The following is a 26,171-nucleotide window of genomic DNA, read 5'->3' as shown; positions in this document are numbered from 1 at the left end:
ATTAAGGAATTAGAGGAAAGTTGTAAGGTTCATCAGTGCTATACTGCACCTTGACCTGGCTCATCTCTTCCTTGGGACCCTTCTGTGATGGGATGCCCAATTGTCTACAGATGGGCTTTGGGTCTCTACTCCATGTTCCCCCTCAATCACATCGATATGATTTTTTGTTCTGGGTCTTTGATCTAAAATCTTAAGGTGCCTTCTCTCCTCCTCCCTCCCCCCACTCCTAGGCGGGTGGTCTCTTCTCTTTCAGTTACCTGAAGTGTGAGGACTTGACCAACCAGGAAGGGTGGGGTCCACAGGTGATCTTGATTGGAAGTATGACAAGGGCAAGCACTTGAGCCCTGAGGACTCCCTGGGGAGGAGTGCACAGCCTACGGAATGGTGCCCTGGTGGTCTCCAGCTCAGAGGTCAGGCACTGGCTGAGGGTGAGCCCAGAGCTGAGAACCCCCAGCCTGCTGACCGGTGCAATCTACATGGTGGGAAGCCGGGAAAGGCAATAGACCAGCTCAAACTACAAAAAAAGGCACTCACCGCCATCAGTCACACTCCTATGGCACTTCCAGTCAAGATCACCCACAAACCCCGCCCTTCCTGCCACCACACTGAGCCATCAGGGTTCCATAGGCTAGGTCCTGAAAAGCCTCGCTGCAGTACAGAGTGAAATCCTATAGAGTGCCTTTCTCCGGCCACAATAGAGCTTAATAAGTAATGACTAACAGAAGCACTGAAAAAGACAAACAGGAGTGGAACCCACGCTTGGTCTATGAAACAGCCAAGGGGCTGCGGAAGAAATCAAGAGAGGAAGCAGAAAAGACTAGGAATCCAGCTAGATTGTGGTGATGCTTGTGCGAGTCTTTGATGGAACGATCCAAGAGTATGATATTTGAATTGTGTGTCAACAGAACCGTTGGGGAGGGGGTGGGCGGGAAAGACTTGGAATCAAGTGAGAATGAAGCACAACCTGCCAGTTTGTATGGGGAGCAGTGAAGCGTGCTAAATGACCACGTGAAAAACGATGACCGGTCCCCAAGGCAGCAGCAAGGATCTGTGCTGGGAACAGCCCCAAACAGACATGGGTGCTCAGGAACAGAGCCATAGAACCCACCCGGGTGTCCTGTACAGGCTCTAGGTCGCCCAATTCACAACAGTAGCAAAATTAGTGATGAAGTAGCAATGAAAATAATTTTATGGTTGGGGGTCACCACAGCTGTATTAACAGGTGGCAATGTTAGGAAGGTTGAGAACCACTGCTCTGGGTAAACTATGTGGTAGCGGGAAGAAGAGGAGCTCTCCATTTTTCCACTCTGCTTTTAGTCTTACAAATTCACTTTAGATGCAGCCGACAGCAAATCACGGCAAATGACCTTTAATAAGGTAGCTGTCACGGGTCCATCTGGGTCTTTCTATCAAGGAAGCTGTTCTCTGACCTAATCAAGGTGCGACCAATTTCCTACCTCGCCAGTCAAGCCTTGCTCAAAGTCTACTTACTTCTTACCTTCCAAATGAAAACTATTCCCAATTCCTCTTCAGAATTAATAAGATGCCTGACTCAAGTCTCTTCCACTTACCATCAATACTGCCATTCTGCTCCTATGAAGAGGGCCCAAACCAAATAGATAAATAGATAAATTCATTTACCTGAAATATATAAGAATTTACAGATTCCTATAAGTCCAAGATTAACACACTACAGTCCAAGTCTGGCACACAGACCATTTGTGTGTGAACCTTGATCTAAGAATGGTTTTATATTTTAAAAATACTGTATAATAAAATAATTTAAACATACACAAAGAACAAGTGACAGAGCATGTGGCCCTCAAAGCCTAAAATATTCACCATCCGACCCTTTCCAGGCAGTGTGTGCTGAGCAACCCTTGTTGAGCAGCCAGCTAGAGATAGCATGGTTGAAACTACTTCCTGACCCTCTCACTCCATCCTGCCTTTGTTCCAGAGGAACAACTGTCACCAAATGCCTGCAGGGCATGTGGTTGGTTGCCAGGTAAAGTCTACATTTTCCAGCCTCTATTGCCTCTAGTTGTGGCCAAGTGACTACATGCTGGCCAGGGATGTGACAGAAATGGTGTGTGTAATTCCCACCTATCTTTTAAAGGGGAGCTGGCTGATTCTCCTCTCCATTCCGTCCCGATAGCCCGGGCAGGACAAAGGGCTGGGGAGCATGAGTGATGGCCTCAGAGAGCAACAAGGTAGAAAGAACCTGGGATCCTAAAAAAAAAACCCTCATGTGGGAGAGCCTCCTGCCTACTTCTGAAAGAGAGAAATGCAATTTCTCTTCTTCCAGTCACTGTTTTAGGGGTCACTTTGTTACGGCAGACAAATCTGTGCCTAACTCACCGAGGCAGACTTGTGGCTGGCCTGACACAGTGGATTGACTACATCCTTAGACTCATCTCTCCTTCGTTCTCTTTGCAGCTTTGAATTCGATCTACATTCTTGTCTCTTGTCGAAATGTTTGTCTCAGACTCACATCCGAGAGGAAAAGAATGTGCCCTCCTCGTCTGCTTTCAGACAAAGATCTCGGGGAAGAATTCTGATTGGGCTAGCTTGATGCACACGCTCCTGAAGCAGTGGTTCCCAACCACTCCTCCCTCGGGATGTCTGGCCAGGTGGGCTTATGTTTGGTTGCCACGACTTAAGGTTGATGGTCATCTAGTGGGTAGAGGCAGGGATGCTGCGAAACATCCTACAGTGACAGAGCCAGCCCCTCACGGTTCCCACAACTAAGACTCATCTGAACCCCAGTTTCAATAAAGCTGAGGTCGAGAAACCATGTTTTGGACCAATTTTATTAAGTCCTTGAGAGTTATATAGAATGTGTCATCACCCCGGTCTTGGTCACCATCAGCTCTTGCCTGGATGACTGCCCGAATCGAACAACCCCCTGGTGGCCCTTCTACACAGCAGCCAGAGGAGTCCTGTTTAAACCTGACTAGGGCCTGGCCCTTCTCTGTTCAGAACGCTCCAATGCGCTTTTCACTTAGCTCAGAGGGAACCGCTAAGTCTTTAGTCACCTACAAGGCCCTGTATGGTCTGGGCTAGGTATTGTGCATGACAGCTGACTCTAGAAGCATCACGTGGTTAGAATGAGGGTGGGTGGAGCAGCTGGTCCCACGAAATGGGATTGTAAGCTCAGACTGAGGATCCCCAGTAGGGCAGTTGCTATGAGTCGGCCTCCTGGACCGGCTGGCAGCAGTGGGTTTCATTTTAGTTTAGGCAAGGACAGGGTTGCTGGAAGGACCGTTGAGAGCCCCAGTGGAGGAAACTAAGGTTTGGGAGGCTAGGTGGGATCTGAAGTGCGCCCGGGAATTAGGGCAGCATTCCTTCCTTGTGTCCGCCAAAGGGCACACCAACCCCAGCCCCCGCTTTCTCCCCCTTCCCCAGGAACTCCCACCCCATCCATCGGGTAAGAGAGGACAGGGGGATTTCTCCTCCCTGTCCATCCACTCCAGGGCGGGTTGGGCAGGGCAGTCCTTGCCCTGCCAGGGGGAGGGCTAGCAGGGAGTGTTTGTAGCAGCTGCTGTCTCCAAGGAGAGGGGCGGAAAGCAGTGGAGAGACAGCCAGCAGGCTTCTCCACCAGCAGGGGTGGCTGGCCTGCTTGGCCTGTCCAGCCCTGGGGGGAGAGGTGTGCCTCACCTGGATCCTCCACTGGCCTGGGAGGTGGTGAACTCCTCATGGACTGGGCTTCCAGAGGGTGAGGTCGCTGCAGGGTCTGAAGGCTGAGAGCAGCAGGACAGGCCCTGAGGAATGTGGGGCATTGGGGGCTGGGCCTGGCCAGGGGGCTGAAGCTGGAGGCAAGTCACAGAGCCTGAAGTCCTGGGTGGAAGGGGAGCCCCAAGGAGCCCGGAGCAGCCAGGGTCAAGACCCAGCAGGTGGCCAGCATGGAGACCAGCAGTGGGCAGGAAGAGGTGTCCTCCTCTTCTCTGGTTGATGGAGGAGCCACATTCCAGCCCAGGGCACTCAGGAGGAGGCCGGGGACCCCTGAGCCCCCTGTGCGCAGCATCCGGCCCTTTAAGTCCAGTGAGCACTACCTGGAGGCCATGAAGGAGGACTTGGCCGAGTGGCTGCGGGATCTCTACGGCCTAGACATAGACAGGGCCAACTTCCTGCCCATGCTGGAGACGGGCCTGGTGCTGTGCCGGCACGCCAACACTGTCACCAAGGCTGCCTTGGCCTTCCTGGCTGAGGCACCTGCCCAAGCCCAAAGGATTCCTGTGCCCCGGGCTGGAGTTTCCTGCAATGGGGCCGCCCAGCCCGGCACCTTCCAGGCACGGGACAATGTCTCCAACTTCATCCAGTGGTGTCGCAAGGAGATGGGCATCCAAGGTAACCACCCTCCACTCTCCCTTCTGTCACTGGTGGGGATAACCGGATCCCCCTTGGGCCAGCTCATCAATTTTCATGCCTCAGTTGCCCCATCTCATACTAAGCCCTTACTACTAAATTTTTTTTTTTAAAACTTTACTGCCTTCGAGTTGATTCTGACGCATAGCAACCCTGTAGGACAGGGTAGAACTAACTGCCCCTGTAGGTCTCCCAGACGGGAGCTCGTTATAGGAGTAGCCAGCCCTGTCTTTCTCCTGCAGAGCTGCTGGTGGCTTTGAACTACTGACCCTGCAGCTACCAGCCCAATGTGTAACCACTCTGCCACCAGGGCTCCTCACTTGAATAAACAGATGTGCTGGTTGATCAAATCATTTAAAAATACATGGATTCAGCACTTTCTTTGTACTGAGCATCATGCTGGGCATGAAGGACCCATCGGAAGGGGAGCCAGTGCCCTGGGTGCTCACCGGCTAGGGAGCGAGAGAAACGTGCAGTTCTGTAAGTGACAGCCCACTGGTATACACTCAATTCAAGGTGGATGGCTGGGAGCCAGAGGAGCAAACAGCTCCCTGGGAAGAAAGGCTGAAAACTGGCAGGGGACCTCAAGAGTCTTGAAGAAGTTTGGGGAGAGGACTTCTAGGGACAGCAGGGCAAAGGCACAGAAGGGGGTACCTACAGAAGCCAGGGAGGAGCCCTGTTGGTGTAGTGGTTACGGTTGGGCTACAGTCTACCCGGTCGGCAGTTCGAAACCACCGGCTGCTCCATGGGAGAAAGACTGGGCTTTCTACTCCCCTAAACAGTCCCAGTCTTGGAAAACCACAGGGCGTCACCAGGAGTCAGCATCGACTTGATGGCAGTGAGTTTGGGTTTTCTTTCGAGATGTGAGGAGGTGGTGGTGGGGCATCAGAGGTGAGATTTGTTGTTGGTTTTTAGTGGCTATCTATCGAGTTGGCCCCTGACCCACCGGGACCTTGAATAAAATGGGACCAAAGGCTATCTGGCCCTGTGCCTTCCCAACAATCAGTGGTGGATTGGGCCATGGGATGAGAGGGTTTTCATCGGCTGATTTCTGGAAGCAGATCATCAGGCCTTTCTTCCTACTCCATCTGTGGAAACCTCTTCAGCTTCATAGCAACACGTAGGCCTCCATTGGCAGACAGGTGCCTTGGCCAGGAACTCAACCTGGGTGTCCCACCTGGCCGGCAAGGATTCCACCATGCATGCCTGATGTCCAGAGGAGCAGGCTTAGGAAAGCAACTTAACCTACCGCTGGCTAGTCTAAAAAACGGCTCGGTCCGAGGCTAGTCACCGCTAACGTTCCTTCAAGTGCTCCCCATAGGGGAGGCTCTGTTTGCGGGTGCTTAGCCAGCATCAGCCAGCTCATCGGCTCCTCACAATGCCATGAAGACTGCCCCCATTCTACAGGCTGGCGCACACAGCTAGTGGGGGAGACCAGGCCTCTGATGGTGGCAGGTAGGCTCTGGTCCTCCTGGGGCTGGAGGATGAGATGCCTGACCCCTAGTGGGGGCAGCAGTCAAGGTGGGAGGTATAAGAAAGTGTTTCTTGTCCCTGACCCATCCTGGCAAGCTGAGGGAGGGCAGGGGTCCAAGATGGAGGTAACCCTTCTCTCACCGGGAGCCCCTAGCCAAGTTACAGGTGTCTTTGACTTACCTGTGTCACTTCTGCCAGCCCCTTCAGTTCCATAGGCCACCTGGATGGAACCCAGTGTCTTGGCAAGGCTGCCCCACCCCTCCTGTAGACTGGCTGGACCCTAAGACCTGAGACCAACCCGCCCTCGTGCCCCTCCCCCCATTCCGCATGGCCTCAGTCCCAGGGCTTGCCCTTGACCGCTAGCATCCCACAATAGGTTTCCTTCCCCCAGGGAGGAGGGGCGGCAGCTCAGGCCACCTCCTCTCCGCCCCCAGAGGTGCTGATGTTCGAGACAGAGGACTTAGTGCTGCGCAAGAACGTGAAGAACGTGGTGCTGTGCCTGCTGGAGCTGGGCCGCCGCGCCTGGCGCTTCGGGGTCGCGGCGCCCACGCTGGTGCAGCTGGAGGAGGAGATCGACGCGGAGCTGCGGCGCGAGCTGGCGCTGCCCCCTCCGGACCCACCCTCGCCCGCGCCGCCCTTGCGGCGCGCCTGCCACTTTCGCAACCTGGACCAGATGGTGAGCGGCTGGCCGGGGCACGCCCCAGGCCCGGCTGGACCCCAGCCCCTGGGAGCGCCCCCCTTCGTGCCCGGCCACGAATTCCCGATGGGTGGCTTTGAGTAAGCCCCGCTTCCACTCTGGGCTTCAACCCCAAGGCCACGTAGTGGTGGCTTTGCCGCCCCAAGCCGACCAAACAAAGCTTAGCAGTGCTGACTCAGGGAGCACCACCCCTGTGTTTCTCAGGCCCGGCTGGTGGTTTCAAATCGCCGGCCTTGCAATTTGGCAGCCGAACGGGTAACCACGACCCAACCAGGGTTGCTTATGGGGTGTTTATTGCAAGCCCAGCACGGGCACAGCTCGCCCATAACCCTCACCAGAGCCTGGTGCATGGCTCGGGTGCAGGGCTTGGCTCCGCTAATTTACAGCTGTGTGGCTCTGGGCAGATGATTTCACCTCCCTGTTTCCCTAACCGTCATTCATTCCTAAAGTGGAAAGGATCCAGCACCAGCCGTCAGGGGCTGCTGTGAGTGTTCAGCCAGAGTGTACACCTACCTGGCTGGTCAGAGGCAAGCCTTCCTCAGCGGAAGTTCGTCCAGTGATGAAAACTCTCTGCACCTCTAAGAAAGACGGGCACAGGGAGGTTTCTTCAGCTGCCTGAGGCATGGGCTGCAGGGGAGGCCGGCCCACGCCTGTCTGATCACCTCCACCTAGTCTCCTAGCCACTCCCCCCACTGCCTCATTCTGAGGGTGAGGTCCACCTCCAGCCTTGCCTTCAGTGCAGCCTCCGAGGAAGTGGGGGGCAGCCCTCCATAGAAGAAGGGGCCAGGAGTCTGGGCAGGGGGAGGCTGAGCCCACTGCCACCTTCTCCCTGTCGGCAGGTGCAGAAGCTCCTCAGCCACTGCACATGTCCAGTTCAATTCTCCATGGTCAAGGTGTCCGAGGGGAAGTACCGTGTGGGAGACTCTAACACCCTCATCTTCATCCGGGTGAGTCCCAGACGCAGGTGGTGGCATCTACAGTCCTGGGCCTCCCTTTTTGATGAGAAATTCCAGGAGATAAGCCTACTTCATCTTTCAAATGGGGCAGCCAGAAGCACAGCTCTGTCAGTCTCCCTTAGCCTAACAGAGGGGTCTCCCTGCAGAGGAGGGGTATGGAGGCATGCACTTTCATTTTCCCATCCCCTCCACCCTGCCCACAGGCTGCTCAGAGCCCCAAATTTGTGTTCAGCACACAGCCCCAGCCACACAGACCCCGTAGTCTGCCCCACAGTGCCTCTGCGAAGGCAGAGTACTGGTTTGCAATGTGCCCCCTACTACCCCACCCAATACCCGCAGGGGGCTGGTCTGTACCCAGGGGTGTGGACACAGACCACACCTGGCGCAGAGCCAGCTTCCTGGTTCCTCACCCAAGCAGGTAAGAGCAGGGAATCAGAGTGTCACCGAACCTGGAGTTACTAGGTGATCTCCCCCAGAGGGCAGTGGCTAGGATGTGCTGTGTTCTTTCACCCACATTATGGGCAAAGCGAGAGGAATTAGGCTCATGGCTGATACAGCTTGCCTGGGTGCACACCCCTTTACAAGACAGAGGCGACACTCTGGGATCCGGTGACACCTTGATGCCTTGCACAGCCCTAGGGCAACTTCCTGTTTGCCAGCCTCTCCGCTAGCCCTGACAACAGGTGTTACCCAATGCAGATACAGAGGAACAGAGGCTGCAAAACATGGGCCTTCCAGGCCCTACCTGTGTACAAGGGAGCAGTGGGCAGGTCAAAGGGAGAGGGTCACTCAGCTGGGGTGGGCACCTGTCCTCAGCCTCATCCTGGCCTCCTCTAGATCCTCCGGAACCACGTGATGGTGCGTGTGGGTGGTGGCTGGGACACGCTCGGCCACTACCTGGACAAACATGACCCCTGCCGGTGCACCTCCCTCTGTGAGTCTCCATGGTTGGAATGGGTGACGGGGGTGGGGGAGGAAGCAGGGGAGAGGAGAAAGCCGCTCTTGGGTAGGGCAGTGGTGGCCCTTAACCGTAGATTCTTCCAGACAGGTGAAGAGGGGAAAGAAAGACAGGGAGGTAGAGTGAGTCATGACTGACGTATAGCAACTCCCTGGGGGGGGGTGTCCCAGGCTGTGTTTATGGGAATAGAAAGCCCAATCTTTCTCCCGTGGGGCTGGTGGTGGTTTCGAACTGTGGACCATGCAGCTCGCAGCCCAACACATAACCACAACACCACCTGGGCTCCTTTCTCCTGAGCCCTAGGCAGGCGGCAGTGCCGATTACAGACACAAGGTGGCACCAAGCACACGCATTCCGTGGCCTCCGGCTCGGAGGGGTCCCTAGTTCTGTGTCACCCTCACCAGCACTCTTGCCACTGCAAGGAAGCTTGCCATCTAAACGACGATCCACACCACAGACTCGGCTTCAAAGCAAGCCCTCAGCCCAAACGATGTCTCCTAAACAACCCCAACAAACCAAATTTGCTGCTTTGGAGTCAATTTGTGACTCGTGACCCGTGAAGGCAGAGTAGAGCTGTGGGTTGATGGGAGAAACAGCCTCATCCTTCTCCCGTGCAGTGGCTGGTGAGTTGAAACTGCCCACTTCGTGGTTAGCAGCCCATCTGCTCTGCCACCAGGTCTCCTTGGGGTCCCTTGCCAAGCACAAGACCAGCAGTTTGAAGCCACCAGCTCCTCTACAGGAGCAAGAAGAGGCTGTCTGATCCTCTACACACATGTGCAGTCTTGGAAACCCACAGGGTTGCTGTGAGTTAGAAGTGACTTCACGGCAGTGACTTTGGTTTTGGTTAAGCCACAGCTTTGGGGAATTCTGGTGTACCTACTGTAGGTCCCACTGTCTTTCATGTGGTGGGGGTACAGGGGCGGGGGCCATATCAGCAGGATATTTCATCCTCCCCCCTCTCCTCTCTCTGGGGGCCTGTGCTGGCAGCGCACAAGCCCGGCAGCTTCCTGAAGCCCCCAGCCCCACCGGTGAAGCATGAAGTGAAGGTGCAGGACGTGCCCTCGCAGGCCCAGCCCACGATGACCATCAGCCGCTCCCAGAGCCCGCTGCCCGCGGTGGACTGGAGGACATACACCTCTTCAGGCCGAAAGTCGAGGCCCCCTACTCCTTCCGCCCTGATGCCCCACAGCGAACAGGGAGCAGGGCTGGGGGTCCTCAGGGAGATGGCACCACCCCTGAGGTACAGGGAGGGACCAGATGGGGCCACTTTCTCCTTCAGAGCCCACATTCTTACAGGCTGCTCCCCACACAATGAAGGGGAGCAGGACTCACAGCAGGGCCTTACACCCTCACTGCAACAGACCTCTGGTGTTGACACCACAAAGGTCCCCAGCCCCCTTGGGATCACCTAGGTACTCCAAACATCCCCCACCCCAGTCCACAGATGGGGAGGCTGGGACCCAGAGGAGGATGGCACGGTGAGTCCTCAAGAGAGGTCGTCTGGGGTGGCCCCTTTGGTGTTCTAGCTGGGAAAGACCATCTCTTCTCAGAGGCAGGGGAGTGGACTCAGCGACCCTGTTGGTCTATCTATGATTCTCGCTTTCAGGTGCCAGGAGAGGTCGCTCACCCCCTCTCGGAGGCAGTTGCCAGAGGAGGACAGCATATACAGGCCCCGATCCTCCTCTGCCCAGAGGGGCCAAGCCCCACAGTGCACGTCTGAAGGGAAGAGGGAGGACAGACAGCCCTCTGAGCTCCTCAGAGGAAGGACTCCTGTCTCTTGGGTCCAGGCGGAGAGCAACAGCTGGGGAGCTCGTGGCAGGGCCCCTATGCCCCAGAGACTCCGAGTCCCCGATGTGACCACCAAGGGGACACCAGTAAGAGAACCATCACCCCTGCCGTGTTCCTCTAGTCCAGCCAAGACCCTGGGCATCAAGCAGCTGCCTCAGGGGAGGGAGGATGCTTCCCTCCAGCTCGGGGAGCCAGGAATCTTGCATTCTCCATCCCCCGTTAAAGAAGCCACCAAGATCCCCAACCAGCTGCCTCCAGCCCGGCCCCTGACTCCAGGAAGCAGCTTCCCAGGGACAGCAGCTCCCAGGATGGAGGTGGAAAGAGATCCCAGCCTACTAAGGGTCGTGGTTGGAGACAGACGCGTGACTGAGTCTAGACAGGGAGGCTGCTCTGCAAAGAGGGGGCAGAGGGGCCAGAAGCTGGACATCCAGGAAATAGCAGAGGCCAGACAACCCCCGGGACTGGGTCCCCAGGAGCAGGACACAGGGTACATACCTCCGCCCCTTGACAGGAACACAGAGCAAGCTGTCTACCATAGCCTTGAAGAGGAGATTTTGGCCGACATGAAGCTGTTAGAGACAGTGGCTACCGGTCTTCAGGGAACAGGGTCCAGGGCCATCCCTCGCAGTGGAGTCTACGTCCCCAGCCTGGGTGGCCGCTGGCCAGAGCCTGGTGGTCCTTATGAGAAAGTCATTCAAGAGCTGGCTCAGGGCCCCCCACCCCTTCTTAAAGTACACCTGGGAGCCTGGGTCAGATCCCCTACCGGGCCCCGTCACCAGGCTGTTATTCCGGGGCCAGGGGGCCGGGAAGGGAAGCTCGGCCTGAGAGAGGGTGGGTCAAGGACTAATGAGGCCCGCAGTGACAAGGCCACCAGGCTGAGGAAGGGACCGCCTCAAGGGGGGCAGGGCTGCACAGCTTCTCCTGTATCTGCCAGCTCAGAGGTGCCCACGCCTTTGCCCTCGGACCCCAACGCTGACCAAGCCCAAGGATGCCCAAGCAAAGCCAAGAGGACACTCCGGAAGCCCCAGCGAGTCCCATCCATCTACAAGCTGAAGCTGAGGCCCAGAATCCGGCCCCGGAAGGACCACAGGCCTGAGAAGCAGCCTTCTCGCATCCCCAAACCACTGACCTACCTGCGCCTAGGGCCCATCAGGGTGTCTACCAGGTGCAGGCTGTCCAGGGCAGCACTGGGCAGCAAAGGAGGGGAGGCCCCTCCAGTGGATGGGGCATTAGAGGGAGCAGAGGAGAAGGGACGGGAGACAAAGGAGCCAGCCACTGCACTGGAGAGCAGTCCGCCAGCTCCGGAGGGCCTGAGGCCTCAGGAGCTTGACCAGACGCCATGTGCCCATGAGGAGGAGACCTGGCTCTAAGGAGGAGTTTTCTCAGCCCTGAGCTGTGGGTGTGGAGGACAGGGAAGCCCGCATAGCCACCGGAGCCTCAGCGGGCGGTTTCTCATCTCTGTAGGGCGCTTTGGCTAGGAGGAGTCAGAAGATATAGACTGAGCCAAGGAAAGGAAGCTCCCCTCTGCCCCAGCCGCCATTCCAACCAACTCTACTCAGGCTAGACACAGTGGGGGACCCCCTTTGTCTTGTCTTACTCCCTCCCCTGTGGCAACTCCCCAAACCCCCGAGTCTCTGGCTATACCCAACCCAGTGTCCATGACTCCTGTCCCTTATTAAACACCTGGGTCTTCTTTAGCCCTTGACTCTAGAGCAGTGGTTCTCAACCTTCCTCATGCTGTGACCCTTTCATACAGTTTATCATGCGGTGGGGACCCCCAACCACAGAATTATTTTCATTGCTACTTCATCACTCTCATTTTGTTACTGTTATGAATTGGGTGACCCCTGTGAAAGGGTCGTTTGATCCCCAAAGGGGTCGCAACCCACAGGTTGAGGACCTCTGCTCTAGGGCACAGGTTCCCAAACTTATTTGACCTTCTGCCCACCCTCTTTTCAGGAAGAAAGATCCCCTCTGGCAATGAAAAAACGTTTGTAGTATGGTCCGTTATGTTATCCAGGATAAAGTGTAGGTATCTGCTTTTGCCTGCCCACCCTCCCTCCCCGCATCCTTTCAGGAGCCCTAGTGGCATAGTGGGTACCCACTGGGCTGCTAACCGCAAGGTCAGCAGTTCAAAACCGGCAGTTGTTCCTGTTCAGCCCTTCTTTAAAGAGTTGCACTCTGGGAAGCACACAGGGGCAGTTCTACTCCGTCCTGCAGGCTCGCTGGGAGTCTGCATGGACTTGGTGGCAATGAGTTTGTTCAGTTGGCCCATTCCAGAGTCACCCCTACCCCCATCCCCGGGGAATGTGTTGTCCACTTTGGGGAATACTACTGTAGGGTGTGGCAGTGTGGGCAAGGTTGGCTCGCTGGAGGGGAAGGGGCGGGGCAGCTGGAGGTGTGGAGCAGCTCCATCCAATCGCTTAGCCCACCCTGAGAGACAGCCCATCTTTCCTGTGGAGGACTGCAGCATCAGCACTTGGACAGGGACCAGTGGGGCACTGCAGGCCAGCTTAGCTCTGGGTCTGAGGCCCACTCAGCAGCCCAGAAAGGGGTGAGTGAGAGCCTTCCAAGCACGTTTACTTCCCGGGAGTGAGGTGCAGGAGACTCAGGGGTTCAGCTGTGGACAGAAAGGGGAGAGATCCCGGTGTAAAGGTTCCCCAGGGAGAAGCTAAGTCTGGCTCCAGTGGGTCTAATGGGTGGAGCCATGTCCTGAGTTCCAGACTTGCTGGTGACCAAGACCCCCCCCCCATATCCCACCCCTCCTTCCACAGGTCCCAGAGGGACGCCCTTCCCTCCCACCATCAGAAACAGAGCCCAGACCTCAGTACAGAAACAAGGGAAAACACTCCCTGATTTTTAATCTGACTCCCAAAAACAGCGCATTGGGCATCACACACACTTCCAGACCCTGTGGTGGGAAACCCTGGGGGCAGGGGAGGACAGAGACTCTGATGGGGGGTGCAAGATCTGAAACCAAAGACCTGGGTGAAGCGGAGGGGGGGGGAACACGTGGGGTCAGTCAGGCAATACATTCCAATGGCATCCACAGGGGCAGCCAGAGGCCTGGGTCTTCCACCCCCCTCAAGTACCTCCAAGCTGGAGGTGACCGGGCAGGCCAGAAGCTGCCATCCTGCCCTTGGGCCCCAGGCAGACCAGGGGACAGGGCACAGGGGGTAAAATGGGGCAGGCCCTCTTCTTTACCCTCCCAAGCACCTCGAGGTGTGGGGAAGGGGAGCCGTCTCCTCTGTTTCAGAAGGAGGCTCAGAGGGCAGGCCGCTTGCCCGCAGCCATGCAGCACAGCAGGGACTAGGACCTGGAAGCTCAAGGGCTGCGTGACTCCTGGGAGTGGGGGTGGGGTCAGCTGGGGGAGCAGGAGAGAGAAGTGATTCCTTCCCACACTGATCTCAGTGATCCACCCCCCCCACACACACACACGGTCCCCTCCCCAGATTCTGCTCCATCACCACTCCAGGCTACCTGGTTCCCGGGGCCATGAGCAGTTCTATCTGCCCCTCCAACAAGGGACTCTACTGTCCTCCCCCAAGACCAGGGCTGAGGGCTCAGCCTTGAGGCCATCCTGTGGCCGGGGCACAGGGGACAGGGCACCGAATCTCTCTCAGGCCATTCCTAGTGGCGCCATCATGATTATTTCTAAATCTGTACAAAACTGACAGTGATCAGCTCCGGTGACGAGAGGTAGAAACCCGGCCAGGCAGCCGGCAAAAATGGGGTGGAGTGAGGCAGGGGAAAGGGCCAACTGGGGTTGAGGCAAGAGGGGTTGTCAGATCCCAGATAGGGTAGGGGCCTGAGGGCCCTAGTCCATGGGGGGACGTAGCTCCCCCAAAGCACAGGGAGGGGGTCTCCCTAAGTCTTTCCCCGGCTCTGCTTCCCTGGAGATGACCAGGGTCCCTTGACACTTGAGGCAGCCAGATTGGGCTGGAGAGGGAGACCGAAACCTCACTGACAAAGCTCACCCTGGCACACCACCCAAAGCAGGAGCGGGTGGAGGGCCAGAGCATGGCATCGACGAGAAGCTGCCTGTTCTTTCAGAGGCTACCCTTCCACACTGTCAGGAAAATAAAGTGTGAACCCAGGGCGAGATCTGGCTTTGGGGGCAGGGAGGAGGAGGTGGGGGGCACCCGGCAGGGACGGACCATCAAGTTAAGGCTGGAAGGTAGGTTGTTGTATCTCTGGGGGCTGCTGGGTGGGGAGGTCTCCCAGGATGGGGGAGAGCTCAGCCTTCTCCCCCTGACTGATGTGGGACCTCAACCCTCCGACCCCTTGTTGATTGTGGTCCTGGGGCCACCTGCATCTCTCTGTCCTGTACTGGTGGTGCTGAAGGTAAGGTCAGATGGCCTGGCCTCCCAGTGAAGCTGCCAGGATCCGTGACTGGGGGATGGACGAAATAAGAGCCCTGTGAGCGGAGCTGGGGAGGCTGAGGTGGACTGGAGGGTCGACGAGACAGCTAAGGGCCAAGACGTGGGGGTAGGCGGGCAGACAGACAGAGAGACAGACACAGGAGAGAAAGACATGGAAGAGGCAGACACTCTCTGGAGAAGACGTGGGGGCCTGGCCTGGCAGCACCTTCCCAACCCCCACCCTCCAGTTCTCATGCTCACCCCGGTCCCAAGGGGTTGTGGCGCCCCTAGGGGTAGGGCCGGGTCATGCACTGACTGCCAGGAAGACAAATGGGGGAGCGGAGAGGGTAGTTATGGGGGTGCTCCCTCTCACTCTCTGCCTCTCCCAGGGAGGTGCGTGGCTGCGAGGGCGGTGCAGACTGGGACCATCAGAGTTCTCATCTGCCCTCTCCCGCTCCTGCCTCGCAGTCCCGTGGGGAAGCGACCCCACCCCACTGCCCACAGCTTGGCCCTTCGCTGGGGGCGGGGCGTGGGCGCCCTAGTGGGCAGGGCGTCACATGATGGCGCAGCGGTTACGGCGCAGCGCGCCCTGGAAGCGCAGGGCGGCGTGCACGTGCTTGCAGCGGGCGCAGCCGACGCTCTTGAGCAGCTCGCTGAAGAGCAGCAGGATGTGCCAGTTGTACTTGGCAGAGCACTCCACGTAGCCGCACTTCCACGTCTTGCGCACCAGGTGCGACACGTTCCAGCGCGGGATCACGCGTCCGCGCTGCAGGTCCCGCTTGTTGCCCACGATGATGATGGGCGTCTCCGAGGTGCCGATCACCCTGCGCGGTGGGATGAGGATCTCAGCGCTCCCACATTCCCCCTCCCCACAACCCAAGAAGGGCCACCTGCCGGGTGCTAAGCCCCTGAGGTACACTATATTCCCAAATGGATCCAGCAAGTGTCCCCATTCAACAGATAGGAACACCGAACTCTGAATGTTAACTGGCCTAAAGCCATAGGGTCCCGTGATCTTGCTCTTAAGGGACCTCAAGAGCCTCCCTGTGGTCAGTTAACAAAATGCTGCATGTGTGTGTGAACGAAAAGCACGTATAACCCAACCCAATCCTCCCACTGTTCCCCTTTCCTGGGGGCTAGTCAGCGTCAGAATATCCACAGAGCTGGTCCACAGGGCTAGCCACGGGCCCTCACCTCGTCTCCAGGATCTGCTGGCGGATGGTCTTGACGTACTCAAAGCTGTCAAAGCAGCAGATGTCGTAGACCAGTATGTAGGCGTGGACGCTCCGGAGGCCCCTGCAGCAGGCATCTGCCCACTCCTACAACACCAGCGCCAGGGTCAGCACAGCCAGCGGGCTCCCCTCAAACCCAGACACCCCCAGCCACCGAGTGGCAGCACATTCCTCCCTACTGCAACCCCCATCTTCCACACGCCACCCAGCCACGAGGCCAGCCGGGCCAATCCTCGGTCATGTCCTGTCTTGTGTTTGACAATACATGCATGCATTAAATGCTTCTCTAAGCGCCGGGCCCTGAACTAGATATTGATCTGCTAAAATCCTCTCTGCTTTCCAAGGCTCAGCTCGAATACCACTTCTTCTAAGAAACCCCCTGCCATCCCGTCTATTCTGACCCTAGGGCAGACCGCTCCATCTTTTCCCCAGAGCAACTGGGGGGTTTGAACTGCGGACCCCGAGTACCTCTGAGCTCCTTTCCTCTCCTCTGAGAAGTATCCTGAATGTCTCACCCGTCCTTTCATCTTCTGTGTTTCAAGAGCCCTCTGACCATACCTTGCTTAGAGCTGCTTCCATTGCCAATGTCCCAGGCTGTCCGTTCAGGACCCCCTTGCTCTGGTGGAATGGAATCTCTGGGCCAGCCCACTAGCGGGCGGTGAGCTGTCCATGGTACTGAACCCAGTTGTTCAGACAGGGACCAATGCAGCTCCTACTTCCAGCCCTTAGAATGTAAACCTTAGTTGTTTGCTGGGCATGAGGAGGACAGGGCCTGGGGAGTGAGTCCGGCTGACGTAGCTCAGACCCCAAGGTGGCACTAAGGGATGGAAGTTCCTGAACATGGTGGCAACTTTTCCGTGAGGGCCTGAAGTCAAGATGAATGATAACCAAGTAAACCTGTTGCAAGTTGGTCAATTTCAATGCCTTGTGACCCTACCACTGGGCTGGGGGGAACTGCCCCTGTGGCTTTCCGAGCTGCAAGCCGCTGGCCCCGTTCATCTCCCGCAGAGCAGCTGGTGGATCCCAACTGCTGGCCTTCCAGTTAGCTCCATGGCTGCACCACCAGGCCTCCTTTCAAGCCGAACAGGCCCTGGAAAGGCTGATTGCGCTAACGAGGAAGTTCCTTAGGAGACTAATTAGCTAATTAACCTGCCGGTAGATGCAATTGCAGGAGCCCTTTCAGGCAGCCAATGTGAAAACCAGGGCGTCCCTGCATTTGGGGAGGCAGAAGCCTCACTACCGCCCCCAAAGTCTTCTCCCTTGAGAGCCCAAGCAAAAAGCTGGGAGTGCCGGCTGTCTCCCACCCGCTCTCTGAGGTGAGCTGGGGCGGGGGTTGGGGGTGGGGGAGGTCAGGTCCGAAGGAGGACTACAGCTGGTTCTCCACCTCCAGAGGAAACAAAGGGGAAGACCTTTGTGGTGGTGTAGGGGGAGGGGGGAGCAGTCCGCCTCCAGAAAAGCCTTGCCCAGCTCAAAGGCTTAGAGGATGCTGCCTTGGGTTTCCCCAGGGAGATGATGTGGCGTCTTTTCTCTGTGCTGAGCTTTTAATTTTGGTGCAGGGGGAGGGTGCAGAGGACAAATCCAAGACCATAGGAGACCATTCCTGGGTTGGGCTCCCACAGAAGACAGGTCTGCCTGGGCCTGGGGCTTCTTCCCCATCTGGGAAGTGGGAAGTGGGAGTGCTGGGGCACCAGACTCAGGGGGGCACCAGCTTCTGCAAACTTACTGCCAGGGAGCAGCTGCCAGCCTATGGAGGTGACAACCCCACCTCTCCCAACATGCTGCCTCCTTGAGGGGGTCCTCAAAACAGCTTCCTGCCCACTCCTCTCTGGGAGCTCCTAATTGGTTGGACTGTCCCTTCACCCCTTAATTCAAGGGAGGGGACCACGAGAGCTCTGGTTCCCTTCTAGCTTGCTCTGCACAGGGTTCTAATGGTAAGTGATGATCACAGGGCTGTGTGGAGACAGAGGGATAGAGGAAGTGCCAGGGGTGTAGGGAAGTCGGGGCCGAGGGAGGCTCGGTCACCTGGGTCTCACTTAGAACTTGGCTGAAGATGCTGTATATTCAGAAGACTGTAAATGCCCCCTAACCTCAGCTCCCCGCTCTCTTAGGGGGCAAGGGAGCTGGAGAAGGAACCACTGAGGTTCAGACTTGGGAAACACCACAGGCCCCCACCCCCTCAGGGGATCTCATCTGGCATTGGGGAAGAGTGTCCTCCGGATCCCTGGCATTGAGATTTGGTCTCTGGGGCTTCCAGAGTCCCTGTGCAGCATTTCTCTGCTCAGAGACCCTTTTCTGAGTTCCTGGGGGAAGAAGGCTTGGCCATCCTGGAGCCCAACCAAGAAAGCCCATGATCTGATAGACAAAGTGAGCAAAGGACACTATTAGTTCTCAGAAAGAGAAACGCAAAGGCCCTTCAACAGACAGAAAGATGCCAGCCTTCACTCATCCTAGGAGATACACTTCCCAACTAAACTGAGGACACAGAATGGCATCTGACAGCGGCTGACAGCACACCCTGCTGGTGAGGCTTCAGGGAAGCGGTCTCTGGAGAAAGCACAACATGCACCTCTAGGGGAGCTCCCAACCCCACCTGACTCCACTGACCCTTTGACCCAGCAGTGCCTCTGCCTGCAGGAATCTGTCCCTCAGAGGCTCATGGATCCTGCTCTGTACAGCGCGGCTCAGGTACAAGATACTCATGGAGACACTGTTAGACACAGCAAAACAAGAGGGCACTCCGTGGGACACCCAGCTTCTCAACCGAAGATGATGTGCTGTGAGCAATGAACCAGGACCATCACATGGAAATAGCTCAAGTGATGTTATATGTGAAGAGCAAGATGCAAGACGGCAGAACAGTGTGGGTGCCTGCATGCGTATGTATTAGTGCCAGCAGAGGTAGTAAGAGTGCCTTTTTAAAAATTTGCATGGAGATACCTGGGGATATAATGGAGAAACCCATCAAGGTGGCTACAGAGAGCAGGGCTCTTTTACATTCTTTGGAGTTTTATATTGTGTCTCACCTTGTTTCAAATTCCATTTCAAAGTGAATAGACTCTAAGATGCAACTACCCAGAGCAGAGAAGAGGGAGGGAAAGCAAAGATCACAGGGAACAATTGGTCCAAAGAATGAATGGATCCTGCAGACCAGAGCTTCTGCGACTCTGAGGCCAAAAGAACTAGATGGTGCCCCGCACTCATGAAAGTCTGCCCTGACTGGATCCCAATCGAGAGCCCTGAACAGAGTGGGAGGGGAAGAAACTCCACGACATTAAAAAAAACGAATCAGCCTTACTGGTGGGACACCTAGGGTGTGGGCCTTCAAGCCTGAACTAACCCTACACCTGGGGATCACCTTTGAGCCCAACTAGAGCGTGAATAAGAACACCAGTGAGGAACAACTCCTCAGCACAATCAACCACATGAGTCCAGTGGGCAGCATTTCCCCCCAACAAAACTCAGAAGACACAACAGGGCCGAAAAGAAGGACACGTGGAAATGGCGGCCCTGGGAAGAAATGAGAAGAGTACTGTGACACTGGAGGGCGGGGAGCCGGGGGAAGCTGCAACCAAGGTCACAAAAGGTCAAAACACAATTGCATAAAGATAGGAGGAAACGTGAAATAGTGCAGCTCAGTGGGGGGAGCTTGGAGCAGGCTCCCAGGAGCAGGCCAGAAGACCCTGGCCATCCCTGCTGGACTCACTCTCTGCTTTCCAGGTCTACACACTTGAATCAGGCTTTCATCTAGGGGCTGGGCCCGGCTGCCCGGGCTACTGAGGGGGTGCCGAGCACCTCCCCGGCCCTGGCTCAGCCCAAGTGAGGGCGGCATTTGCCCAGTTACAGCTGACCCAGCGTTGCCCCACCACCTGCACAGCCCTCACCCCCACCTCACCCCCAACATTCTTCACACTCTGGTCCCAGCCCTCCTTCTGTGAGCAAATATGTGGCTTAGAGTGAGGCTGCCGGGCACCCAGTGCAGCATCAGCATCGCAGCTCCACTCAAGCCAGAGGCAGAGACAGGAAGAGGGGCCCAGCCCCAGCTGATACCTCCGAGACCCGGAGAACACATCTCCCTCAGGCCCTGCCCTTGGAATGTGGTGCGAGTGAGCATCATGGAGGCTTTGCACGGCACAGCCCAGGGTAGCAGCCAGCCAGCACCTCCCTGCTCCGTTCTTCACCTGGAGTGTCGCCTCCTTCAAGGTATCTTCATTGGCACCCCCTCCCCAACAGGGCTGGGTGGATTAGATGCCTGCTCAGGAAGGGCCTCTCCACCAGCCATGGCACCGCTCCGGCTACGTAATGGCCTGTGGCTTCCTTGAGAGCAAGTCCCGCATCTGTCCCACCCTACAACCTCACCCAGTGCCCAACACAGGGCTGAGCGCATGCTAAGCGTTCACCAGTTATCTGTTGCAGAACGAATGGGATTCTGGGCATGGCCCAGGGGCTGTCTGTCTCGGCACCCCCCCAGCCTGGCCTACCTGCAGTGTGTTGACAGGGAAGGCGCTGATGGGCGGGAAGTCGAGGATCTGGAGGTCGTGCACGTGGCCGTTCATGACGACAGCAGGCAGGTAGAGGCGGCGGGTGGTGGTGGGCACGCAGACCTCGCTGAACTCGTTGTACAGGAACTGGCGCACGATGGCACTCTTGCCCACGCCTCGCGCCCCCAGCACGGCCACCCTGTAGGTGGAGACCATGCCTCCCGCCCCGCTCCGCCGCTGCGTCCTCGCAGCTGCCTGGGGCCTCCCCGGGCTGCATATTCCAGCGGCTGGGGGCTCAGCCACCGTCAAGACCAACCATTGCCGCTCCTGTTTGCTCCGGGCCCTCTGCGACCCGCGCCTGCACTGTGGGGACAAGAGGTGGGCTTGGTGGGCTGAATTCCTCCTCCATGGAGGCTACACTTCCCCGCCTCTGGGACTGACTGAGGCGGTTGCTTTATCAGAAGGGCACTCGGGTCCCAGAGCCCCTCTCTCTCCAAATCGGTCCCAAACCTCTTTACACCACAGCCTACCTAGCCTGCCGTGGGGTCAACATTCCTTGATGTGCATTATAGCCTGACTTCCGATCCAATCTGACTCCTCTGCCTCTTCATCCATAGTCAGCTGGAGGCAGAGGAGGTGGAGCCCTGGGCTTGGGGGTGAAGCCCCATTTCCCCAGACTATTTTCTAGTCTGAGGCGAGACCTCAGACTCCTCAAGCCACCATCTTCATTGCCCAGAAGGGCTGAGACTAGACCAGTGCCTCCCTGGGGACAGTGCTGGCATTTTGTGGGGCAGGGACTCTTGATTATACAGGACCATTCACCCACGACAGGACATCTGACACTTCAGGAAGCAACTGCCAGAGGCAACCGCCAGTCGCCATAATCCCAAGAAAGGCTCCCCCACATTTCCAACCGCCCTCAAGTTGAGAAGTGATGGATTTAGGCGGCCTTAGGCTCTGAAACACAACATGTGCTGAGCACTTACTCTACGTTACCATGCCCACATCATCCTTCGTCAACACCACGTCCCCAAGGGAACGGAATCATTGCTCCCCGACGGAGAGGGAGTAAGAAATGTGCCTGAAGTCACACAGCCGGGGTGGCAGCTACTCCTTTCTACCAGGTCACACTGCTTTAAAGTTTAGCCCTGTTAGCTGGTGAATGCCTTTGGGCCAAGGGCTGTGTCTGCCTATCTGGCTCACAGCAGGACTGGCTCATAGCAGGTGCTCAGGATAGGGCTACTGGGGGAAATGGGAGCGACCTGGACGTGAACTCATTAGCTAAAAAGTTAATGTTCATTCCAGTGACCCTAGAGCTTGGGTGTAAATCTCAACTCAGATGTTTCTAACCCGGGGACCAATGGGCAAGTCACCCAACCACGCTGAGGCTTGCTCTGTTCAGGTGTCAGCTGAATGAGCCTGACCTATGTCTGTCCTGGCTTGGGGCCCAATCCTCTGGGCACCTGCACACACAGCGTGAACAATACTCACAAAAGGTGGAGTTTAGCCAAGGACCAAGTGGAGAGGGCTAAGGTAAAAAGGAGAAATGGAAACAGGAAACACAGCGAGGAAGTGAGAAAAGCAATTGTACACGGAGAAGACCGCAATGGTTGAGGTGAATCAGAATGTGTATGAATGCTTTTAAATGTAAAACCTTGCCATAATTCACAATAAAATGTTTTGGTCAAAAAAAAAAAAAGGTAGAGTTTGGAGCCAGAATCACCAGGCTCTTCAACTCACCTAGAGCAAGGCACTCCACACGGATCAGGGGTGCTGGGGAGGTAAAGCCTGCTGCCTGGCACAGAATAGGTGCCCCGAGGGCATAGGGACTCACTGGGGTGCTAACAGCAAAGTCCACATTCTCCTTGAGAGAAAAAAAAACGGGGCTTTGGCTCTCTATCCCGTGAAAACTCACAGGGGCCGTTCTACCCGACTGGGGCATTGACTCCGTGGCAGTGCCCTGGAAGCACCGTGGTTAAGCATTTGACTACTGGTCAAAAGGTCCGCGGTGCAAGCCCACCAGCGGCCCCTGAGAGGGGAAGATCCATCAAGATCCCTGCCTTGGAACCCCCAAGGGCTGGTCGACTCAGTCTTCCAAGGGGGCTGGGAGTAGGACACCAAAACCGGTATTGTTAGCCTGCTTGGCCTTCCCTCATCTCGGGTTTCCCGATCTCAGGGGGCTTCCTAGCTTCCCAGGGCTAGGCAGCCAGCAGCACTCCTGGCTGGGTGGGGTGGGGGTGGGGGTGGTGTGTGTGTGTGTGTGTGTGTGTGTGTTTCTCCTCCCCACTTTATGTACTTCTCCTCAGAGCAGTAGGAAGGTGAAGAACACATAGCCAGGTGAATTGTCAGCCCTGACCTGCTTCCAGCCCCATGCTGTGTTCTCTCCCCAACAGGTGCTTGCCTGATACAGGTTAGCAAATCCTGAGAAGTCCCAGTGTCTCCTTCCCTCTCTCTCCATTTCTTCACAGCCCCTGACCCCAAGGCACCCTTGGCCTGTGCTCACACACTGGCAAGCTTTTGCTGGGCTCATTACATAAGGAGCACCAGCAGGTGAGGAGGGGCAGGCTGGGAGGAGCAGTAAGAGGGCAAGGGGGCCTCGAAGCGTCCTGGCCTCTTTCTCACTGTGTGTGGCAACTGAAAGGCTTCTAGGGCTGATATGTCCATCTGCAAATCCTCCTGGACGCCAAGCTCCCTGGCCAAAAACTAGCCCTATCTGGGGAGCAGCACAGAAAAGGAAGGCGGGCACAGCACTGGCGAGGGGATGGGGTGCAGAGGTTCCTGGGCTGGGGCCAGCTTCCTGGCACTAACGAGGCCTAAGCTGTCTCTATCCAGGGCTCAGAGGTGACCCTTCTTCCTGGGCCCCTCCTGCTTCCTGGGCAGGGGTCCTGGCGGTGTAAGCCTTTATTAAGAATCTAACTCTCTCGTGGGGTGGCGGTGGGAGGGGGACTGTCCAGAGAAGCTGGGCCCAGCCCCCTGAGCTCCCTCCCCAAGGCCTGTGCGCTGCAGTGAGTCTGCAGACGGCGCCCGGCAACGGACCCGGGCACTTCCCAGGGGCCCAAGCCTGGCTCTGGTCCCCTCCGCTCGGCCTGGACTCCCGGGTCCCTGCCGCGGGCTGAGGGCCGTAGCTCCGCGGGCCCCTGGGCTCGGGTCACCAGCCGGCCCGCCGCTTGTCCTCAGCGCGTTTGCGTGGGGGCGTCGGAGGATGCTGGACTCCCCAGGACCTGATTGGTAGGAGTTTGGGGTGGGGGAGGGGGGATGCACGCGCCCAGCCCGCTCTCCGCCTCCAAGCCCTCGCAGGCACCCCCAGCCCCCGCTCCAGCGCTCACGTGGCCGCCCCGCGCCCCCGCCGCCCCTCGCCCCGGCCGCCCCCCGCCACTGCCCCCTGCTCCCCGCTTACCGGGGGCCGTCCTAGCTGCCCCTCGCCCTGGCCGGCCGGCCGGCGGGGCCGCGCTCCCCCCGGGCTCCGGCGCTGCCCCCGGCTCCCCGGCCCGGGGGGAGAGGTGGGCGCGCCCCTGGCTGCCCAGGCGCGGCGGGCGGGGCGGCGCGGGGCGGTCGGGCGCCCAGGGGCACTAGCCTGAGCCGGCGCTCCCTCCGGTGCGCGCCGCCCGCTCGCGCCGGCAGGAGGGCGGGGGCGCGCGGGGGTGCGGGCTGCCTTCCGCTGGGTCCCTGAGCCCGCCAGGTTCCGGTGGGCAGCCCCGGGCGGAGGCTGGTCCGAGCCGGCCTCGACCTTCACCTCCCCTCCACTCGCCCCGCAGAGCTCCGTCGGGGCTCACCTGGAGGGGCGCGAGGTCGGGCCGGGCTGCGCCGCTTCCCTCGGGCTCCTGTCCTCACGTGCCCAGCTGCCCCCACTCCGAGTTCCCTCCCGAGGTCTCCCTGCTGACCCTCCCCAGGCCCGCCCGTCGGTTCCCGGGCGGGCACCCACGTGCCCCGCTCGGCGCGCCGGAGGTGGCATCTGGGCTGTGTCTCCTCCGCCCCCTGGAGCACCGAGAACGGGTGGTCGCTGCCATCCTTCACTGCGGCAGTGAGGCAGGCGCAAAGCTGGGCTTCCGCCAGCCAGCGCGTCCGCCGCTCCCTCAAGCCGCTGGCCCCGCTCCGGCCCAGCCTGGGAGAAGCCGGCATCTGTGGGGTTGAAGGCAAGGCCACCCATTTATTTCTGACCTAGACCGTCCTCATCAACGTCATCTGATCGTCGCTAGCTGACCCGGATCGAGTGGGTACCAAGCGCCCGGCGTGTTCTTGTGCAATCCTCACCAACAAGCCGAATGTTTCCTCTAGAGGCCCGGGGCCACGGAGGAAGTTGCCTTACTGAATGCGCCTCCCGTTGGGCAGCCACTCCACGTCTGCAAGGTGTGGCGCCAGCGGACGGTGTGTGTCCAGTGCAGAGACCACGCGCAGGCAGTCCCGCTAACGGGCGCTGTGTGCGAGCGCAGAGGGAGTTGACCCACCAGTTACTGAGTCGGTGTCCGAGTTGGAAGAAGTCCCTTTGCGGCAGCAGGGCAGGGGACCTGGTGGGCGGGCAGAGCTTTGCTGTCAAGGGCATTCCGGACCCTCTCGGTCAGAGCCAAAGTGCCCCAGTGGGCTTCCAAGAATGTAAATCATTACAGAAGTGGAAAGCCTCATCTAGTGGATTTGAACTGCTAACCGTGAGGTTTCCAGTCTAACCGGTGACCCACTACACCACCAGGGCTCCTTGTAGGCAAGCATGGAAATCGAAATCGAACACCTCACTGCCACCAAGTCAATTCTGACCCTTGGTGACCCTGTAGGACAGGATAGCTCTGCCCCCGTGAGTTCCCAAAACAGTAACTCTTTATGGGAGTAGAAAGCCCTTTCGCCAGTGGAGCGACTGGTGGTTTCTAACTGCTGACCTTGCAGTTGGCAGACCAATGCATAGCCACTATGTCACAAAAGGAATGGTTAGAGGCTCTGGATGAGGTTATCTCTTTGGGTTGGAGGAGAGATGAAGTCAGGACCCAGAGGGAAGCCTAGTAAGCGAGAGGCAGAGGAGGGGTGAAGTGGAGTTTGATTCACCCACGTCTGTGCTAGATAGGAAGCTGAGGGGCACTTGTCCCAGTATGCTTCCCTATGACTTTCTCCTCTTTGTGCTCCACTCCCTCTCAGAACCCAGCTTCCCCCTCCCCTTAGGCTCTGCATTTTGGGCACCTTTCCCCTTCCATTCCAGACTAGCATAGTGGTTACAGACTTCAGGATCAGACGGACCTGCCACTTACTATGAAGGCAAGGAACTTGAACTCGGAGTCTTTCTTGCCTTATGTGGAAGATGTAGCTGTGATTGGGTGTCTCGAATACACCACGTGTGAAATAAGCTGTTTGTGCATGAGGAATCCTTCTCCCATGCGTAGCACACAGTTCCTCTCAAGGGGCGGAGCCTTTGTCTTTTCTCTTGCCTTCTTTGGGAGTTGTGAAATTGGTCTTGGGGAGATTAAACAGCACCTTGGAAAAGCCTTCCCCGAGTATGCTCGGTGGGTGCAGGAGGAAGGCCAGGGCGGAGATGGACGGCTGCCTCCTGGAGCAGCACCTTTGGGATCACTGATAGTCTCCCAGCCTGGTGCAATCATCTAGGGCCCATCTATGCCCCACCACGCATCTGAACAGCCTTCCTCTTTAGCCTGCCTGGGGACTACGGGCCTCTGTCTGGTTCCACTGCAGCGCAAAGTGCACTGGAAATAAGAAATCAGGCAATGCTCACACTTGTCCTTGGGGCCAGGCAGCTCTGAGGAAGCTTCTCTACTTTCTAAGAGGAAAGCAAAGCCACAGGTTAATTATGGAGCCTTGTGGTGCAGTGAATTGCTTTAATGTGTCCCCTCTAGCTATGGTCTTGTAATTCCCATAGAGATTGGGT

The 26,171-nt window shown here is 57.6% G+C and overlaps 2 protein-coding genes across 2 annotated transcripts; one reads left to right on the top strand and one right to left on the bottom strand.

Annotated features, from left to right (window-relative positions):
* Positions 1-3,902: 3,902 nt before the first annotated feature.
* Positions 3,903-12,013, top strand: GAS2L2 (growth arrest specific 2 like 2). The gene is made up of 6 exons (XM_075559622.1): positions 3,903-4,347; positions 6,273-6,514; positions 7,375-7,482; positions 8,329-8,425; positions 9,437-9,689; positions 10,056-12,013. Exons 1-6 carry the CDS (start codon positions 3,903-3,905, stop codon positions 11,605-11,607), a joined length of 2,697 nt encoding a protein of 898 aa, XP_075415737.1. The 3' UTR covers positions 11,608-12,013.
* A 1,052-nt stretch (positions 12,014-13,065) lies between these two features.
* RASL10B (RAS like family 10 member B) lies at positions 13,066-23,893 on the bottom strand. Its single transcript, XM_075561417.1, has 4 exons — positions 23,706-23,893; positions 20,309-20,671; positions 15,793-15,917; positions 13,066-15,422 (listed from the first exon to the last, which is right to left on the bottom strand). Exons 2-4 carry the CDS (start codon positions 20,522-20,524, stop codon positions 15,152-15,154), a joined length of 612 nt encoding a protein of 203 aa, XP_075417532.1. The 5' UTR covers positions 20,525-20,671; positions 23,706-23,893; the 3' UTR covers positions 13,066-15,151.
* Between the last annotated feature and the right edge of the window lie 2,278 nt (positions 23,894-26,171).

The sequence above is a fragment of the Tenrec ecaudatus genome, chromosome 10, assembly GCF_050624435.1.
Source record: "Tenrec ecaudatus isolate mTenEca1 chromosome 10, mTenEca1.hap1, whole genome shotgun sequence".
In the NCBI taxonomy this organism is placed as follows: domain Eukaryota; kingdom Metazoa; phylum Chordata; class Mammalia; order Afrosoricida; family Tenrecidae; genus Tenrec; species Tenrec ecaudatus.
The sequence above is the reverse complement of the archived record's forward strand: the minus strand, read 5'-3'. Positions and strand labels throughout refer to the sequence as shown.